This window comes from Dromiciops gliroides, chromosome 4 (assembly GCF_019393635.1).
Source record: "Dromiciops gliroides isolate mDroGli1 chromosome 4, mDroGli1.pri, whole genome shotgun sequence".
Taxonomy (NCBI): Eukaryota; Metazoa; Chordata; class Mammalia; order Microbiotheria; family Microbiotheriidae; genus Dromiciops; species Dromiciops gliroides.
The window spans coordinates 7,982,225-8,003,104 of NC_057864.1; the positions used below are offsets into that span (position 1 = coordinate 7,982,225).

General features: G+C 43.2%; 1 protein-coding gene across 4 annotated transcripts in view; it reads left to right on the forward strand.

Annotated features, from left to right (window-relative positions):
• Window positions 1-20,880, forward strand: part of PTGER3 (prostaglandin E receptor 3) — a 315,782-nt gene that overhangs the window by 32,159 nt on the left and 262,743 nt on the right. For all 4 annotated transcript variants that reach the window (XR_006356384.1, XM_044003605.1, XM_044003603.1 and 1 more), the window contains exon 2: window positions 4,954-5,136. Coding sequence is in view for 3 of the 4 variants with exons in the window: in XM_044003605.1 (XP_043859540.1) it covers window positions 4,954-5,136 (183 nt within the window). In the remaining variant the exon portion in view is untranslated. The remainder of the gene's footprint in view (window positions 1-4,953; window positions 5,137-20,880) is intronic.

Consider the following 20,880-nt stretch of genomic DNA (forward strand, 5'->3'; position numbering starts at 1 on the left):
ATATACCACAACTTGGTTAACTACTCACCCAGCGAGAGGAATCTAGTATGTTTAAATTGTTTTCAGAATGTGTCATCTCTTTTCCCAGGCGCAACTAAACCTTTTTCTCAAGGCAAATGTGACAATCCAGGGTAATCAGCACACAGCTAACTTTGATTTGAGTGGAGAAGACCCCAGGGTATTGAACCTGACTGGGGGTAGCTCACCACTTGAAAGCTTTCTTTTGGAGCAAATTAATTTAGGTGATTAGGTGCTAAACTCTGTTGTCTCCACACCTCTAGGGAACAAACACCACCAGCTTCTTCTAAATCCAGAGCCTTTGGTTGGGCCAGCTTGGTTTTTGATTCTGGCATTTTGCTAGGACTCAAAATCCTCCTCAGCCAAGGCATTATCACTGCAATCGTGTTCATTCCCTTTGCTTATAGCCATGGTTCATGATTTCGGGCGGGGGGTGGGGGGTGGAGGTGGAGATAACACACACCTGGCTGGCTTTGTATTGTCTCTGTGCACAAGTCAAATGTTGCCTGTCATGCTTGACTAGAAGGTTCCCTGGAGCTCCACTGCCACCTTAAAATCTAGAAAGCATTTTACATATGTTATCCTTACAATCACTTTTTGAGCTGGGTGCTATCATTATCCCCATTTTACAGATGAGAAAACTGAGGGCAAAAGAGGTAAGGTGACTTGATCAGAGCCATGCAGCTAGTGTTGGAGGAAGGAGGAGGAAGCAAAATGCTTCATGTGCTACATCACCTAGTTGCTTCTTTTGGTCACTTATGTAATTAATTAATTACATATCTTTGGAGGCAGTGTGTTAGAGAGCTGACTTCTGGAAGGCAGGAAGACCAGCATTGACATCTAGCTTCTAATGAGTCCTGGTTGTGTGACCCTGGATAAATCACCGCTTCTCAGCGCCCCCGGCAGCCACCACTGTGAATGGCCAAGGAGGTGCTAACCTGACCAGTTAGAGGGAATTTCCTCACCTGGAGTTCTCTATGCTAATGAAACCCCCCCTCCAGGCTCCTTCCCTACCCCTCCACTTGCTTAATTATAAGAACACAGACTAAAGCAGGAATTCTGAGGCTATTTGATCAATTTAGGCTAAAATTTCATTTCAGTGAGTTTTTAGGGAATTCAGTCTTAGGTGGATTTTTATGATCCTCATAGCAAGAAGAGTAAAGCCCAGACATTCAATGAAAAACTAGCAAAAGCTCTGGTTTCTTGTAAAGGATCAGGAGATCATAGTATTATAGCTGCAAGGGCCCTTGGAAATCATTGCTCACCAACTTCTTTTGCAAAGAAAGAAACTTAAGTTCAGAGACTGACTTCACCAAGATCACACAGAAAGTGGCAAAGTCAGGATTAGTAGAAATATTAAGAAAGAAGAGGGGCTTTAAATAAAGGATCCCCCCTTTTGGTACCAGGTGATGGAATGAAAAACTTTTAAAAATATTTCTAAGTACTTTTTAAAAAAAAATTATTGGGGAAGGGTTGTTTTAAGCCTGAGATCCATCAAGGGCTGAGTGATGGTAAATAGGCTAACTCTGAACTCATCACTCTAGATCTAGCATTCCAACATAGAGTTTTGTGCCTAAGTTTAGGAAATGGACTCGACAAATACAAGATGGGGTCAGACTGGTTAGATAGAAGGTTTGTCTGAAAAAGATCTTGATGTTTTGGTTAACTGAAAATTCACCGTGAGTCAGAACCATGACCTGGCATCTGGGACAGCTTGTGCAATGTAGCCGCGGGAAGAGCTTTGGAGGAGATGATCCTGCCCTACTCTTCCCTGCTCAGTCCACATCGATCATGTTATACACAGTTGTTGGCAGCACATTTCAGAAAGGACATTGATACTGTCTGGACTTGTCTGTTTGACTCTAGCAACTTGATACAAGAGAGGACTTTTAATTTTGGGGGGGAGGTATAGAGAGTCATTGGGATGGCAATGACAAGTATGCTTTTAAAAAGAATGAAAAGAGCATCAATGAAACATTGAAAAATACGTTGAAGAGCACAAGAAAATTCAGAAGGAGACCCAGATAAACTGGTCAGGGTCAGCATGGTTCTTTGAAATTTATTACATACTTTAGAAAATCTAATCTGTGTGCATGGAGAGAGCCATAGCTTCACATGTGATCCTCTTTTTCTCTTCTCTGTATATAGAAATGTTAGTTTGTCAGGTTCATAACTGAGAAAGTAAGTGTAAAACAAACAAAAAGGAAATTGATAAATGGGAGATTTTCTAGAGGACAGCCAGGGAGCCATGAAGGGTCTCAAGTCCTTGGCATGTGAGGTCTGCTTACAAGAACATGTGGATGAGAAGCCAGAGGGCTATGAGCGCTATCTTCAAGTATTTAAGATGCTCTCATGTAGAAAAGGAACCAGACATTCCATTTTTCTCTTATTTGGCCAGAGGAGGAGCAATGGGTGGAACCACAGAAGCTCGGGGCTTCTTTCATTTAGTCATTCCAACAAACAGGGTTACACTCTCTCTCTTGGTTTCCCCTTCAGATTTAAAATCCTATTACTTGTATTTTAGAAGGGGAGAGTGGTTCTGGACTTGTAATTTCTTCAGGGCAAGGAAATCCTGGTATGGAAAATCCCTCCACATATACAGCTCACCCTCTTGCTTGTTAATGCAATAGCTTGGTGGATGTGCCCAGGATAATTCAGCTGTTATGTGTCAGAAACAAGACTTGAACTCAGATCATCCTGGCTCCCTCTTGACACAGGGCCTGACACATAATAGGGATTTAATGAATATTAGCTGACCATAGCTCTCCACTGGCCATGCAGCCTCCCAGAGCATTTATCATTTTAGTTAACCATGGATTGAGCAGGTTCCTTGTCTAATCTCTCTATACCTGATTGTAAGTTTCCCAAGGGCAGGGATTCATTTATAAATTGGAACAAAATCTTGTCATTAACCTCTTCCTGTTTTAATGATTAAGTGAGGGCTGGAGGAGGCCAGGGTGGTCACGTGCCCCACCCAGCACAATGTCCTTGGACTGGTCTGTCCCCCAGCCTCAACTTTCATTGTTCTCAAAGGGAGTACCAGGAACTGCAGGAGAGTTACACTTACTGTCACATCATACAGACTTGCTTGTCTCAGCGGTGCTGGAGCTTGTCCTGATTCCTCATAGAAAAGAACAAGATTGAGCATGAGCAGAAAAAGTCAAAGAACCCCTGCAGCCTATTGGAATGACCTCTCTCCCCTTTTTGGATTAGACCTGTGTTTTCATTGGCGCAGGGAACTTCTGGTGAGGAATGTGCTTTGTTCTATAATTTACATTCCTAGAGTTGTTGGATACATCAAGAGGTCACATAGACGGCATATAACATAGGTGGAACTCAAACCCAGACCTTCAGGATTCAGAGGCAGAGATGAGCCCTCTCTGTTCATGCATTGGCTCCCTATCCACTACCCAACTCCCGTCTCTCCCTGAAGCACAGAAGTTCCCACTTCCAGAGCCAATAAACTTCAAAAGCAATCCACAGCTGTAGGGAAAATGGGGGTCATGCTATTAGAAGCTGGCCTGCCTGCATTATCCCTGATCCATAGCCTCAACTTTGAAGTTGGCTAGCCTCCTCCCCTGCCTCTTCCAGGGTAACTCTCACATGGGGCCCCTGTTCTAGTAAATCGATGGGAGCTGGAAGGTCACCATCTTTCAGTTACCCGGATGTGCCTCCCTCTGGTGATTAATGTTGCATTGACCTGATGGCTGGATTTTTTCCTGAAAACAAGATGCCAGATGACTTCAGTTACTTGTGAGATGGGCTCTTTTCAGCCTCCCTAAATTCCATGCTCTAAGAAGCCTGAGAACTGGGTTTTAGATTGAGTTAATTCCAAATAGTAGAAATGTGGGAAAATATTTTTTTCATCCATTTTGGACAGTTTTGTGATGTGTCACCACCTCCTCAGGGCTCGGTTTTCTCATCTGCAAAGTGGGGGATTAGACTAGCTGACCTCAGAGGTTCTTTCCAGTTCTGAATCTATCATTCACAGACAAAGAAATGGAATCATCTTTCCCCTCAAAGAACTTCAACTAACTCTGAGTTTTTTCGTATTTCCACTGGGATTGAACTAATGACTGCATTTTATGTAATTATAATTTCAAGTGGTGTGAATTAGAATATATTCTACTGGGAGGATTTCTTTGTCCTCTTGAAAAAGACTTTTCATGCCCATAAAGTCCTTTCATGACAGATTTGAATACTGATTCCAATCCAACAAGCATTTATTAAGCTACTATTATTTGTAAAACACTGTGGAAATTAAAATAAGAAAAATAAAAGGAAAAGGAAAAGAAACAACCATTGTCCAGATCTTACATTTCATCAGAGGAGAAAATACTGTACTTAAATAGATATAATGGTGGTGTCATATTATCAGGGCTAAATGCATGGGTGATTTTGACCCCATCCTTACAAAGAGAAATACAAAATAGATACAAGTTAATTTGAGGGGAACACATTTGCAGTTGGAGTGATCAAGGAAGGCTTTGTGTAGAAGGTGTAACTTCAAATCAATCAATCAGTAAACATTTATTAAGTGCCTACTATGTGCAGAGCACTAGGGATACTAGAAGAGGCAAAAGACAGTTTTTGTCCTCAAAAGCTTACAATCTAACGGGAGAGACAACATACAGATAAGAATATGCCAGGCAAGCTATATGCAGGATAAATTGGAAATAATTGGTGTTCTTTGAATGAAATAAAGTATTCTGGTAAGTGGAGGTGAGAACAGGCTCTCTTTCAACCATGGGTAACCTGTGCAAAGACATGCAGGTGGGAGGGGAACTGGTGTTTTGTATCCTCCCCCCCAAGGATGGTGCTAGCTCACTGACCAGTTTGACTCAATTTCTCTGACTGTAGATGTGGTATGAAGAGGAGTCTGGGTGTAAAGGGAGTGAGCATCCATTAAGCTGTCCCTTTGTCTCCCTTTCTTAGATCATGATGTTGAAAATGATTTTCAACAAGACCTCAGTGGAGTTCTGCAATATCCCGAACCTCCAAAGACCGAAGGAATGCGACTTCTTCCTGACGGCCGTCCGCCTGGCTTCCCTGAACCAGATCTTGGACCCTTGGGTTTATCTGCTGCTAAGAAAAATCCTCCTGCGAAAGTTCTGTCAGGTAGCAAACGCCGTCTCCAGCTGCTCTCACGATGGACAGAAAGGGCAGCCTGTCTCGTTATCCAACGAGATCGTGCAGACAGGAGCATGAGAGAGAACATTTGAGCAGCTCGCATGCTAACTGCTTTGGACAACGAGTAGTCTTAAACCTGGCTGTGAATTCTGGCATCTGCGGCATGCCTGTGTTTATGTATCCGAGTGGAATGAATTCTTTGACATCAGGCTACATGGCCTCAAAAGCTCCCCAATCCCCATCAGTGCCAAAAAAATCTTGAATAGAAACAAATGGAAATCTATCTGCAACCATCTAGCATTGCCTTGTGTCTCTTGGATTTGTAGCCTACAATGTGATTACTCGTGTGGCCAATGCATCTTGCTCGCTCTTGAGCTGGGCTGCTCAGTGCTTCAATGGTGTGGCCTGCCTCCATTCAGTTCAATGCAAGGCTTGGCCTAACACCATTTATTGCATGAGCAGCCTTTTTGAATGTTCTTATTCTCCCGTATCACTTTTGACTTACCCTGTATCTATCATATCTGTGCTTAGCTGTGTAAATGTTTCCTCATGATAGAATACAAATTCCTGGGAAACAGGAATCATTTCATATATCCCCAGAACTTAGCCTACTCCCTGGCACACAGCAGGTATGTAATAAATGCTTGTTGGGTGAATGAATGAATAAATGAAACAAGCATTTATTAAGTGCCTGCTGTTATGACAACCACTAGTAGGTACTTAGAAAATGTTTGTTGGGCAATTGATGAATGAATGAAATAAGCATTTATGTAGTAAGTGTTTAATAAATACTTGCTGAGTAATTGATGAATGAAATAAGAATTTATGTAGTAGATATTTAATAAATGCTTGTTGGGTAATTGATGAATGAACGAAGTAAGAATTTATGCAGTAGGTGTTTAATGAATGAATGAGTGAATGAATAAAGCATTTATGGAGTGCTTGCTGTATGACCAACACTATGTTGGGTACTGGAGATCCAGAGACAAAAATGAAAACAATCCTTGCACTGAAGGAAATGGGCAGTGGTAGAGGAGAGTGGTTTTCTTTTAAAGTCATTTTAAAAAGAAATTTTTGAGTATATTGGTCTTCCTTTCCCAATTTCTCTGTCCCCGTGTCTGTCAATCTGTTCATCTGCCTGTTCCTCTCTTTAACCTTGCAGAGACCAAGAACATAAGGGACTTGGATTTTTCCCCCTCTCACCCTTAAATGCTTGGGCTTGAAGACAAAACAAAGAAAATATACCATATTCACAAAGTGCATTAATATAGATGTTCCTTGCCATTGTGTTCGACATCTCAGCATTAAACCTTAATCTCACACTCTTTAGTGGTTGTCTTGGTAACTGCATCTACCCAGCATCCAAATAAGAGTCATTGACATGACTTTTGGAAATGGTGAGGTTGGTCACTCTGTAAAATGTGCTTGACTGCTCAAGGTGGCTGAGTCTACTTTGATGAGTTGCTATAGAGACTGTTTGCTTTAGAGAATGCTACCCGAGCATTGAACCAGATAAGTAAAGTTATCTTTTCCAGATAATGACTCCATACTTTGGGTCTAGCTGTCAGAAATATATCCTAGCCTTTTGTGGGTCTGGACCTACCAGTCAGAAGTGGGGAAGAGGTGGGTGAGAAACCTGCTTAAGACACTAACTAGCTTAATTCCTCTGAGCCTTGGCTTCTTCTATAAAATGGGGGTGTTACCAATAGCACTTACCTCCCAGGGTTGTGGTGGAGCTCTGATGGAACGAGGCATGTAAAGGGTTTTGTAAACCCTAAAATTCTACACACTACAGCGACTCTTATGAGCTATATCTTTACATAATACTCTGATGACTATGAGAGCACCAGCGTTGCCAAAGATTTGGGGGGAGGATTGTTTGTTTTGTGGCTCCAGGTCTAAGTGACATGTTTTTAAATGACAGAGTCCACGGTTTGTTTTTTTCTTTAACAACAAATCATGAAAATGTTGTTTCTAAAGGTATGTTCTAGAAACAGCAGCAGATTCTCTACCCATCTGCATTGTGACTGCTATGAATCACACCTAAGATGCGTCAGCACTTGCTAAGCACTGGTTTTGTATAAACCAAAAATGAAGCAGTCTACTGATACAGTCTACTGGGGTGGGATTTCTTTGTCCTTTTTTTTCTGATTTTTTTCGGGGGGCAATGAGGGTTAAGTGACTTACCCAGGGTCACACAGCTAGTGAGTATCAAGTGTCTGAGGCCTAATTTGAACTCAGGTCCTCCTGAATCCAGGGACAGTACTTTATCCACCTCACCACCTAGCTGCCCTCTTTGTCTTTTTAAAAGACATCATTAGAAAGCCCCTTCAAGGCAGTTTGGGAAGTCCCATCCAACCCAATGAACATTTATTAAGGGGCCTGGGCCAGGTGTTGGGTATAGAAAGACAATGACAACAAAACAATCCTAGCCTGCAAGAAGGTTATCCATAGAAATACAACTTGAACTCTTTTTTCTGTATTAAGTATGCAAACCTATTTGGAATTCTCTTTTTTGTGTGGTTCTCTCTTAGTGTCTCTTTCTCTCTGTCTCTCTGTTTCACTCTGTGTGTGTCTCTTTGTCTCTCTAACTGGTTCTGGTCACTTGCTCTTTCTGGGTTAAGAAGGGTTTTTTTTCCTTTTCTTTACAGCTATTACATTTTCTATCCGATTTTGAGTGGGGAATTAATTTAAGGAACGTTTACTGTGCATTAGGTTAGCATAATTAGTATCCAAGCATTGGCTGGATCAGGAATAATCCACTTAAGCAAGTTAGAGAATCTGAAGGAAATCCAGGCTCTGCTGACAGCAGATGCTCACAGAATGTAGGGGTCCATCCATTGGGCTGGAGTTTGCTACTGGAAAAGATCTAAACAAGCTGTTGGAAAGCCAGGACGCCCCAAGACCACACTTCCTGATGGCCCAGGGTGTGGCATGGAGACTAGTCACCTTCTCCCCTGCCTAGCTCCTTGGATGCACATCTCTAGGAAAGGGAAAGCCAGTGTGCAGCACGAGGGCTAGCCTTGTCCTTCCCTCAGACCCTGAACTTTCTTTCTAGGGCCAAGAGATGACAGGAATCTCCCTCTGAGAACATTCTTCATGAGAGAGGGGAATTACATACAAGGTGGGCAGTGAGCAGGGCAGCATGGTGGCACTCAAAGAAACTCATTCCCCATGAAGTGGTTCTCCGACGGGATGATGTGCCAGTCTCACAGTGAGGTTCTAGTGTGTGTGTGAAAATGTGTGTGCATGCAGGTGTGTACAGATGTGCATGTACACATGTATGGATGGGCTGCATAGTGGGCTTGGGAGTTGGGAAGACTTTGGTCCTAGGCCTGCCTTTGATGTGCAGCAGCCGTGTCACCTCGGGCTAGTCCTTCAAACTCTCACTGTCTGGCCCAGGTAACTTCTGAAGACTAAAAGCCACAACAAGTTGATCTGAATCAAAGACTTGTTGGCATTAGAAGTAAAAGGGGTCTCAGAGGACAAGTCTACCTTTTCCCTGAAAAAAGGAAATTTCTGTACCAGGGGTTTTCCACATTGATCAAATCCCAGATGTGGACCCAAAATATGTATCTATTTTGTGTATGTAATTAAGCAACTATCTAGAGGCAGTGTGGTATAGTGGATAGTGTGATGAACTTAGAGGCAGAAGAACACAAGCATAATTCCAGCCTCTAGCCCTTGCTGGCTGTTGGACTCTGGGCCCGTCACGTAACCATCTGTGCTGATGAAATCACAGATCCCTGGATCCTTTTCATGTTCAAACATGTGTTTATGTGAAAAGCTTGTGAGTCTTTCTAAAATAAAAGGTTGTGCCACTGGGTGGGCATCCATGATGCACTCTCTAATGCTGTAGGTGCTTTGCTGTCCATGAGGATGCATGAAGCTGATGAGGTGAATAAACACTATTTCTTTCATTCCTTGAAAAAAAGTAATTTATTCTTTAAAATCCAATGCTTTCTTGGGGAACACTAACGTCCTTTATCGTATTTTTTATAAACACTGTCAGTGACCAATGGATGATTCTTCTAGAGGGCACAACTGAGGAACTTTCATCACATAAACTAAAACTTGTCCCGAATTCCCAAACACATTTCCATTTGGGTAAATACTTGTTGGGAGTTGGCAACAGGGTAGACCATGAGTCAGCCTGGATCACCCCTTCAGAACAGCTTCTCCAATATCTCTGTTTATTCTACAGTTTTAGGGCATGGTGCAGTGGTAGCTTTATTCTTTTTTTAATATATCTTTATATCACCTTCATTTGCAAATGTCTCATTCCTTTCCCAAGCAGATCCAACAATGCATGTATTGTTCTGTACACATAGCCCCCTACTTTTTCAAGGCTCAGCTTAAGCATGGCTATCTCTGGCAGGCCTGGCCTGGGTTCCAAATGACTGTTGTTTTGCATTGATTTTGACTTCTTTGTGGACACAGTGGTTCCCCCCCCCCCAATAGATTCTATGCTCCTCCCTCTAAGCAGGGGTTGTCTTACTCTTAGTCTCTGTATCTCTAGCATCTAGTACAGGGTCAGGCAAGTGGAGGGAACTTAGTAAGTGCATTTTGTAGGTAATGTAGTAATACACTCTGTGGCCAACAAGCAAGTTCCATAGGCAAGTGTGGCTCAGTGTGGAGCTTAGTACAGATGCCAAACTCCAAACGCTGCTTGGATGGAGGGATGTCACCATATAGGACCCTCCTTCTACTCTCACACAAGTATTAGCTGGTCAAAAGGAGCCGGCATATAAAAACCAAGGCTTCACATTTCCTCCTGTTAATACCCCTTTAACTGACACAATGGAGGCCACATAGTGGATAGTGTGGGTCTTGGAGGTGGGAAGAACTGAGTTAAAATCTCTCCTCTATGGATAAAGCATGGGCCCTGGATTTAGGAGTACCTGAGTTCAAATCCATCCTCAGACACTTGACACTTACTAGCTGTGTGACCCTGGGCAAGTCACTTAACCCCCATTGCCCCCCCCACAAAAAAGTCTCTCCTCTACCACTTCCTGGCTGCACGACCTTGGACAATTCATTTGACCGCTGTACCTCAAGCAACTCCCTGAAACTTCTTTCCCTGAGTCAGAGGTGGGCTTGTTGGTCTCCTCTCTTCTGTTGATGGAGGGCATTCCCTTCCTGGGAGTTCTTTTTCATGATGAAATCACAGACCCTTCACGTGTTAACTGTGATTTCTCTGTAACTCCCATAACAGCCCAAGACCAAACCACAGGAAGAAGAGAGTGTAAACTTTTCAGCTACTCCAGATCGGGTGAAAGTGTCACAGTGCTCCTATGCTGGTGACACAGAGGGGACAGTATAAAGGGAGAACAAGGTCACTGCAGACCACTCGGTCAGTCTCGGCAGCCGTTTAATGGGAGTTTATTTAGGCAAGTCTGATCAATGCACCAGAATCTAGCAAGGACCTACTACGTGCCAGGCACCATGAGTACCCAGACAGGGTCTGCCTTCAAGGAGCTTATATGCTAATGGAGGAGTCACTGGCATTTATGAAGCCCCTACTATGTGCCAGGCATTGAGCTTAGGGATACTCTCAAGGAACTCTTGGTCCAAAGGGTGTTTATGTTCCCCTGGACAGTTACAGATTACGCCCACAGTGGTGGGGAGGGGTGGGGAGGGGAGCTAACCACAGGACTGAGTTCAGATCCCAAATCTGATTTTTACTAGCTGTGTTATCTTGGGCAAGTTTCCTCACCTCCCTGGGCCTTGGCTTCTCCTTCTGTGGAAGGAGGGGGCTAGACTCATCATCTCCAAGTCCTGCATGGACTTCCCTCAGCCCAGCCCAGCTTCTCTGTAATTCCTGCCCATTTAAAACCTTTACATCCCTCCCAAACCAGCCAAAAACAGCCACAGGGAAAACCCCCAGAGCCAAGAGGGCTGGGATCAAGTGCAGTCTCTGACACAAGCTGTGCAGCCTTGGGCAAGGCAGTTAAGTCTCTGAGCCTCAGGCCACTGGTCCGGAATTGTAGATGCATTGGAGCGAGGAATGACCCAGTCTAGTCAGTAACAGTTCTGGTCACCATGAAGCCAAGTGCTGATTTGAATAGAAATGAGAAAAACCATGTTCCCTCCCATGGTATAGTGGATATAACCCTGCACCCACCCAGTCAGGAAGACCTGAGTTCAAATCCAGCCTCAAGGCCTTACTAGCTCTGCAACCCTAGATAAGTCACTTAACCTCTGTCTGCCTCAGTTTCCTCATGGGTAAAATGGAGATAATAATAGTACCCAGCAGTTCCCGGGGTTGCTGTGAGAATAAAATGAGATTTTTGTAGAGCTTGACAAACCTAAATACTCTATGCAAATACTAGCTTTTATCTATTTTTATCTTAAAATTTGTCTCAGTACCTTTGCACAAGTCGTCCCTCCCACACTCCTGCCTGTAATGTTCTCCCCTGTCCCCTCTCCCCCTCCCCCCCCCCGCCCCGTGGTATCCCTGACTTCTCTCAGAGCTCAGCTCCCTTGCTGCCAAATACCCTGATGTCCCCCTTGCTGATGCCCTCCCACCACCCTAGAATTGCTTTGTATAGAACACTGACCTCGCAAATCTTGGTTCTGTTTTATGTTATTACAGCTTAAAAACACACCAAGTCTTTGGGGACTCCCTGGACTGTGTATCTAATTTTCTATGCACATAGTTTCAAGCGTAGGCACCTTGAGGCAGGAATTGTCTTAGTGTTGTATCTCTAACACTTAGCACAGTGTCTGACTCCTGAGGGGAGGGGGAGTAGCACGTGCTTGTTGACTTGAATGAATCTTGCCAGTCTGATTTTCCATCCCCTAGAGTTCTCTAAGTGGAAAGGGGCAGGGGCCCTGCCTGCTGGTCTCTTTGCGTGTTCCTGCCTTTCTCAGCTGCTGCTAACAGAACTTCTTACCTAATTACCGAGTGGGCCTACAGAGAAACCAAGTGAAAAAAGAGCTTTTCCCATAGGAACTGTTGGACGCTTAAGATGAGGAACTTTTTGGTCGTCATTTTTTTCTCTTTTGATACGTTAAGGCCGTAAGTGCTTCAACATGTCCCAAACATCAGCTTCTCTCTGAATGATGAGGAATTCAGGTTTAATGGGCCACAGTGAGAGGTTTGAAAATGCAGAGAAACTTGTAAATGAAATCCTGGAGAGTTGGCATGATGGTGCTTTGTCATGACAGGCAAAATGCAGCAGAGACATGAGGCAAACAAGTAGGGATCATACGCCCAAAACCACTTTTGTCCCCTGGGGTTATCTCTCAGATTATTCAGAAATGACATTTTGGAAACTGTTGATTATTTCCAGAAAATGTCATTTGCTCAGTGGAATCTCACATTGGCTTCCTGGCTTTCCCAGTAACATGGAAAAGTCCCCCCCCCCCCCAGTTTATTCATCTGCAGTAGGAAAGATTAGACTGGGTAAGCAAGAAAGTCTGCCTTTAGCAGTCACTTTAACCGGATTCTCCGTCCTCTGCCTTCTTTTAAAAACACTGCTTAAACCTCCTCACTCCATCAACCCACACTCAGTCCATCCTGGAATGGAAACTCAGGGATGGGATATTGAAGCGTCCCCAGAGTCCAATATAAGTCTTTCACATGATACATTTTCATTTAAAAATCTATCAATTATATAGACAATTTCTCTTAATGTGTCACTGCCGTTAATAGGGTCACAAAGTGACACATTTTCCCTAATGACAGTTTCAATAGCATTCATATGTAAGCAAAGAACATGTGTGTGACAGAACGTACGTTATGAGAATCTGTAGTGTGATTGGCTCCTCCATCTGTTTTCAATGCAAAATGGGAAGGTTTTAACCACCCAGTTAACTGATCACAAAAGTCTTCAGACACGTGGGTAATTCTCCTTCCCCCTGTATCATCTGTATGTGGAACTATTTGACGTTTGCTTTGCAAATGACCTGGCAGCTGCAGTCCCAGCCACCTCAGGAGCTGCAGGTAGCTCCCATATTTCTATAAACAACTATATTGAGGTCAAGCAATATTTCTGATGTCAAGTACGGTTTTTGAAAGGTTTGTCTTTGCTTGTAAAAGCTATTGGATTTTCTCTTTTAAAAAGCCACAATGCAAAGGCGACTTGATCCCAAGAAACACAAGTTGGGCCATATCTAGCAACAGTAAAGCACTTCACTAAATAACAGGCCAGTGGTCCATTTGCAGGAAATAAACAGAATAAGCTTCAAATCTGAATTATCTGAGTCAGTGTCAATTAAACCTTCAGGACTTTTGTGTTGTTGAGTCTTTTTCAGTTGTTTCCAACTTTTTGTGACCCATGTGGGTTTTATTAGCAAAGATACTGGAGTGATTTTGCCATCTCTTTCTCCAGAACATTTTATAGATGAGGAAACTGAGGCAAACAGGGTGAAGTGATTTGCCCAGGGTCACACAGCTAGTAAGTGTCTGAGGCCAGAGTTGAACTCAGGAAGATGAGTCTTCCTGACTCCAGGACAGGCACTCTATCCATTGGGCCACCTAGCTGTCCTCCACCTTCAGGACACCTGGATCAGTATCTCTACTTGTATTTGGTCCCATTCTACAGGCTTGGTATGTAAGTCATTGAGGATACAATTTTTCCATCATTCTTTCATCTATGTTGCCTGTTAAGTTTCTTCAATGAAACTTATGAATGGGGGGATCCACATGAGTTACCCCTATTATCCAATTCCAATGTGTGTATAAAGGGTGGCACCCTCCACTCTTGAGATCTGACTTTCTTTTCAAAACCCATGAATGTGTCTTGCCCATATCAGAAAGAAAAGTGTCTCTGCTTGTGCTGTTTTCAAAGGTTTAATATCATGGCAACCTCCCCGATCCCTCATGTGTTCTGTCGTCTTCCATTAGGAGCAAGATCATCCAAGTTCATTGCATCAGCTCTGCTTGTTCTTTCTCACTTAGGCAGAAGCAGAAGGACTTTCTCTTTGTTGCTGGTCTAAGAGGAGGAGTGTGGGGGGCGTGAGATGGGAGCAGCCTCTGAGTTGGGCTCCAGTCTATCTTCTGACACACTGGGCAGAGGATTTTAGGCAGGTCACTTACTTCTCAGGGCCTGTCACCTCTCTGAGATGATGAGTCCTAGAGCACATGCTGATCAGCCTGGAGGACCAAACTCCTCTCTGGTTGCTTTGTCCGTATTCGGATGGAGTCACAGACTCATTTGTTTGTTTGTTTTAAAGTCATTGGTAAAGAGAGAGTTTCCTTGAGAGAAGAGACGGTTAGATAATGTCATGTGCTATGCAAGTGATTAGCAAAAAAAGAAAGAAACAGGAAGACCCTTCCCCAAATGAGGGTCACTCCCAATATCCTGGCTAGCAGTGGGGGGCTGGCTGGCCTTGAAGTAAGGAAGGCCTGGTCACTGAACTCCCGGCCCCCGGCAGCTCGTGAAGACTCCAAGTCACAGAGGGGGCCTTGATCTGCATCCACTGAGAAGGCTCCATGCTGGGAGTTCCCAATGCCGACAAGACCCCAAATGTACAGGAAAGAAAAGAAAGGAATGAGGAGGAGAGAAGATAAGGACATAAGCAGGGACTCTTAGGGAGCAGTCAGGTTGCTGTTGCTGCTGGTGGTGCTGCTGTTAAACACAATGCACAGAATTCATCATGATACCAGTTTGGCTACTCTGCAGCCCTGAATTATATGAGCTCTTTGTTCTTGACATGCTTTGGCCCTTTAAGTGATGCCAATCAGTCAACAGGAACTTATGAAGCGCCCACTGTGTGCTGGAGGCTGGGGATGCCCATTTAGCCAAAGCCCATCCATGGCTGAATTTCAGTGTAAACCTTAGATAGAGTTTGAGCCAGAAGGGACCTGACAGGTCTGTCCCCTTGCTGGCATTCTAGATAGTGGAGGGCAATGAATGCAATGAATGACAAGACTGTAGCTCAAAACTGGTGTAAAAAGGGGAATAAACTGTCGTGGGGGAACTAGGCAGTAGGAATCCTTAGGTAGTCCTCTTTAAAGAATTACAGCTCTCAAACACAATTCAATTAGAATAAAATAGGCTTTTGTTTGGGTGCTTAGAGAAAGTGACCAAAAGAGAAATCAAAGACTTCACTTCAAGGTGGGAGGAGGTGGTTTAGAGACGTGATTTTCTGAGTCACCTTTCTCCGCAGTGGGAAGGAGTAAAGCCTTTATAGAGGACAGAGGATGGGGCCATGGATAGGATGACTCCCTGACTGTGGAAAGTTTCCTTTGGGGGTGGGGTGGGTGAAAGTTTCCTGAGAGTCAGGGGGATTTTCTTTTGGAATGCTAGTCCTGATCTCTGAAGTTCTCTCTGTCAGACAGTAGCTCACGTAGTAGCCATGCCTGACTGACCTTGCCATAGAATTTAATCTCCCCCTACATCTTAGATGTGTCCATCCTCATAGCTAGTTGGCCACTTTAAACTTTAATAGTTCCAACAACCCCCATGTCCAAATCATTAGCTGCTTTTTAAAACGGTGACACTAATTTTCGAGAGGGAGGAGAGTTGTGAACTAAGTCATCTCTTCTCTGGGTTCCCTTCCAGTCCCCATTCTCTTGTAACAGCATCCTGCTTATTATACATCTTACAAAAAAGGACCCGTGACTTGCTCAAGGTCACCCAAATAGCCAGTATCATAGACAGGATTTGAATTCAGATCCTCTGACTTCAGGGTCTGTTCTCTTTCCAATGGATCAGTCGCCTTGCTTCTTTTAGTATCCTTTGGATAATCAATGCTGCAATGGTATTCTGGCCAATTCATTTCAATTCATCAAACACATTGAATACTCTTCCCAAGGCTAGAGGTGAGGTGGGGACAAAGATAGAAGGGGAAACAAAGCCTTCCTGCCTTCAAGGAGTTTACCTTCCACTAGAAGGCAAACTGACAAATCCAGGAAAACCCCCTCCAACTCTCCACCACCCCATGGGCATTATGGTCTAGAGACAGACATAGATGAAATGTACACCATACAATTCTATTGAATAGACCTCTTTAGGATTTGGGGCACAAATAAAAAGAAGCCCACAAGAGGACAGGAATGTACTTCTCCACAAAGATATGAGTTAAACAAAATAAGGAGAGGTCAAGATTCTCATTTGTGGGACAGAAGGTGAAATGATCTGCCTCAAGGTCACACAGCTCTCAGTTTGAGGCATTGGGACAACACAGCCCATGCTGTGTGTTCGATTAATAAAAAAGAAAAAAATCATTTTAACTTTGGATGGAAGAAAGGGGGGAGGACCATCTTAATCTCCTATTGGACTAGAGTCTTGTGCGGTAAAGTCAGACATTTCTCCAAATAAACAAAGGGATTGTTTGTCTTAATTTGCTTACAAGTAAATGTAAGCATCATTTACAGGGTCTTTCTTCTAAGATGTGACTGAGAATGCCAGCACTTTAAATAATGAAAAGAATTAAAAGGTCTTTGTAGAAAATATCATCTTATTTTTATTCATGCAGTTTGGTGGAAAGGTATGTTGTTGTACTGTCCAGTCGCAGCTTCCTTTGATCACATCCTCAGAATATTTGGGCTTATTTCCAATTGTATTTCCAAGCTTGATTTCAGTTAAATAAATTTGGCTTTCTATAAGTACGAGATAAAAGTGCTTTATTGTTTGGATGACATTGGAGACATAGCCAGTCTGTGTATTTATAAACATGTGCATTGTATTTGTCAACAGAAATAAAGTTCGCTGTACAAAAGAGCCCCGGTTCTTTTATTTCCCCTATGCAGCAGCACCATGCTGTGGTTTGAAGGGTTTGGTTTTTGTCAGCAAGACCTTAAGCAGAGCATTGTGTCATGGGAGAATTGGGGCTGGGGTGGGGGATGTGGAGTTCATCTAGTCCAGGCTGTCTTAACATCTCCTTGTTTCCTAGACCCCTTTGGCAATCCATACAATCAGCCCATTGACCCCTGGTTAGAACGAATGGTTTTAAATATATAAAATCAAATATATAGAACTGCCAAGGAAATCAGTTATCTCCCATCTCCCACCTCCAGGGCTTCCCATCCCTGGAGTGCTTCCCTCCTTCCTCTCTGCCTCTGAGAATCCCTGTCTTCCTTCCAAACTCATTTCAAATGCTGCCTCCTCCAGAGGGTTTTCTTGATTCCCCCACACGCTAGTGCCTCCCCCTCAAATTTCCTTATATTTTGTGTGTATGTATACTAACATATGATTATATGCATGCATGCACATATACACAAATATGATATATGTCCCAGTTCTTCTCATTTCACTTTGCATCAGTTCGTATAGTGTCCTGTTTTTCCTGAAATCATCCTGTTATCATTTCTTATAACACAACAGGGGCAGCTGTTGGCATAGTGGATAGCACACTGGCCCTGAAGTCGGGAGGATCTGAGTTCAAATCTCACCTCAGATACTTACTAGCTGTGTGACCCTAGGCAAGTCACTTAACCCCAATTCCCTTAAATAGCCAGGGCCATCTCCAGTCATTCTGATGTATATCTTGCCACTGGATGGTCCTGGAAGAGAGCATGAGGTTGGTGACTTTGCACAGCCCTCCCTCACTTAAATCCAGTTCACTGAAAGCTGTGACATATCCTCCTGATGTCATGGTCCTCTTTAAGAACAAAGGACCACCAACACAGCAAAAACAACAACAACAACAAAAACCCAACAACATAGCACAACAGTTCTCCACCATGATCATGCTACATCTTGTTCAGCCATTCCCCGACTGATAAACATCCCCTCAGTTTCCAATTCTTTGCTACCACAAACGAAGCTGATAGAACTATTCTGTTACACATAGGTTCTTTTCCTTTCTCTTTGATCTCTTTGGGATATTAACCTAGCAGCGGTATTGCTGGATCAAAGAGCATGCACAGTTTGGTAGCCCTTTGGGCACAGTTCCCAATTGTTCCCCAGAATGGTTGGGTCACTTCGTTGCTCCACCAACAATGCATTAATGCACTTATTTCCCCTCCAGCATTTGTCATTTTTGATGGGTATGAGGTGATTATTTAAATGCATCCTTCTGACCTGTTGTTGGCTCTGCTGCTCCAAAATTTGATTTGAAGTGTTGAAGTTGCCAGAGATATGGGAACTTCTTGACATTTGGAGCTATCTTAAAGTAGAGGTCATAAATCCCCCCTCATTAAAGATCCTCAAGCAAATGATCAACGCCTCTTTGTCACAGCAGGGGACATTATTCACAGAATCGCAGAAACATAGATTTAGAACGGAAAGTGAGCTTGGGGATCTTTGCAGACGAGGAAATGAAGGCCAAGAGACTCTAAATGACTTGCCCATGGTCCCATAGCTAAGAAATGTCTCAATAGGATTTGAACTCCGGTCTTGCTGCCTGTGTCCAGCACTCTATCCCCTTCCTCAGCTCCTTCTTGACCTTGGGACACCATATATTTGTGGACCACAGGGGGCAGCTCAGGAAAGGCATGGGTTTAAAAATGATTGGGCCTGTGCTGCCTACCTCCAGTTCAAAGAGGCTGGTTTTGGTAGGAAGCTTGCTAGAAGTAAGCCTAGTGCTTGTGGGATCGCTGGTCCTGGATTCTAGTCTTGCCAGTAGTTGTGAAGAAAAGGGCTTATATATTGTAAAACACTATGTATGTAAATACAAGTTGTCATCATGTAACTTAAAGGGACTCTGGTTTCTGAAAACCAGCTTTCAACGCTTTCATGATTCAGTAAATGGTCTTTAAAAATTAATGTAGGGGCAGCTAGGTGGTGCAGTGGATAGAGCACTGGCCCTGGAGTCAGGAGGACCTGAGTTCAAATCTGGCCTCAGATACTTAAGACTTACTAGCTGTGTGACCTTGGGCAAGTCACTTAACCCCAATTGCCCTGCAAAAAAAGAAAGAAAGTTAATGTAGGTAAAAAATTCACCAGCTAGTCTGCTGGTGAGCATCTCAGACTCTGCTCAGCTGGTCCTTAGTTCATCCCCAGAGTGTACTGGAAGCCTTTCTAGCTTCTTGCATCTGTTAGAGCTTTCATATGGCCAACATGACCTTTGAGAATCAGGACCACCTCCACAGCACAATGAGGATGCAAGTAGGACTATAGTAGAGTTATGTGATTATCATCATTATCCTTACCTCTGTAATTGTTATCCTGGATGACTCAAGAAATCTAGGCTTTTCCTAATATCTTTCATACCTTTCCTTAGCCCTACTCAAAGTTGATTGGAATATCTATGAGAGGCTTCATGCTGACCTGGCTTTCCAGCAGTGATTGGACAGTTGTAGTCTTCTTTAGACCGGAACCACATCTTTTTGTCCAGATCCCAGAGTCTGCCCAAACCATTGGACCTTGGAGTTGAGGGCTACAGGAACTTCCAAAATCATCACATGTCAACATCAGCATAGGTAATGGAGTTCAGGTAGCCTTCCGGTCAGGGGCACACCATCCCAACATGGCACCAGACGGCAGCCACCAGAACAACAGCCTAATGGTTTAAGGTCACAAAATGTCCTGGTATGTTATTATAACAAGGAATGGAGATTTTGCTAGGTCTGACCTGCTTCTGTAAGTACGTAAGATCTATTTAAAGAGGATTCCATTGAAAACTGCAATCCCTCAGGTTATATTTCTACCAAAAGGATCAGTCAATTAGAGAGCCCTTTACTGTTAGCAACCCATCTGTAAGAATCTATTATAATTCTCCTTTTGAAACCTTCCTGAAATAGGATTTAAATCATGATTTAAAAATCAATGCTTTGTGTTATTTACTCGAGAAGTAATTTACTGAGTGGGTTCTTTATTTAAAGGAGTTTTCTTATGCTCAAATAATACCATCATTGCCTCTCTGTTGGCCCTGGAGGGAACCCCTACCCATCAAAAAAAAAGAGATGAAAGAGGAAAAAATAACTATTTATTGGGGCCAAGTCCCGAGAGCATTGAGCATCTACTGGAGTAGAAATGAATAATTTTAATTTTGAGTCAGATCTTGATGACAAATTATATCTGTCTCCTGCTCTCATTGATCGGAAATGAATTCTTTGCAAAGCTTGCAATCCAATTTGATGAGAAATAGAATAAAAATATTATGCATTGGCTTATTGTAGTGACTAGGAACATTTTTTTAAAAGAATGCTGTTTATATCAGTCTCTGTAGGGTATGCTTATCTGATTGGGTGATGAGAAGTTCTGAAATAATGTACAAGGTAGCTAATGTCTAGAAGAGTCATATGATCACAGATCAAAAGCTGGAAGGAATCTCAGTGCTCAACGCGTGTAATATATTCATTTTACAGGTAAGGAAACTGAGGCCGGAGAACATAACTGACTTACCCAAGGCCATACAGCCAGCATTTGTTTAGCACTTTAAGGTTGCCAAAGTCCCCACATATGGTGTCCATTTGTTCTTCACAACAACCCTGTGAGGCAGGTGCTGCTATTCCCTGCATTTGACAGATGAGGGAACAGAGGTTCAACAAGATTAAGTGACTTGCCCATGATCATATAGCTATTAAGTGTCTGAGGCCAGATTTGAACTCATGATTTTCTGACTCCAAGTCTAGTACTCTGACCCAACTGTGCCACTTAGTTTATGGCAAAGTCCATCATTTTTTTAAAATCCCCACTTAGGGACCCACTAGTAAGATGACAGAATAAAGAGAGGGACAAATTTGGAGTCAGTAATGTCAAGTTGGACATACAGTTGAGTGTTCATGAACAAGCCTCTTTACTTGTCAGGGCTTTAGGAAACTCCCCTAAGACTCAGCTACAGAAGTGTTAATTACCAATGGGAATTGGTAGAAGGCATTTTCCATCTTGCATGAAA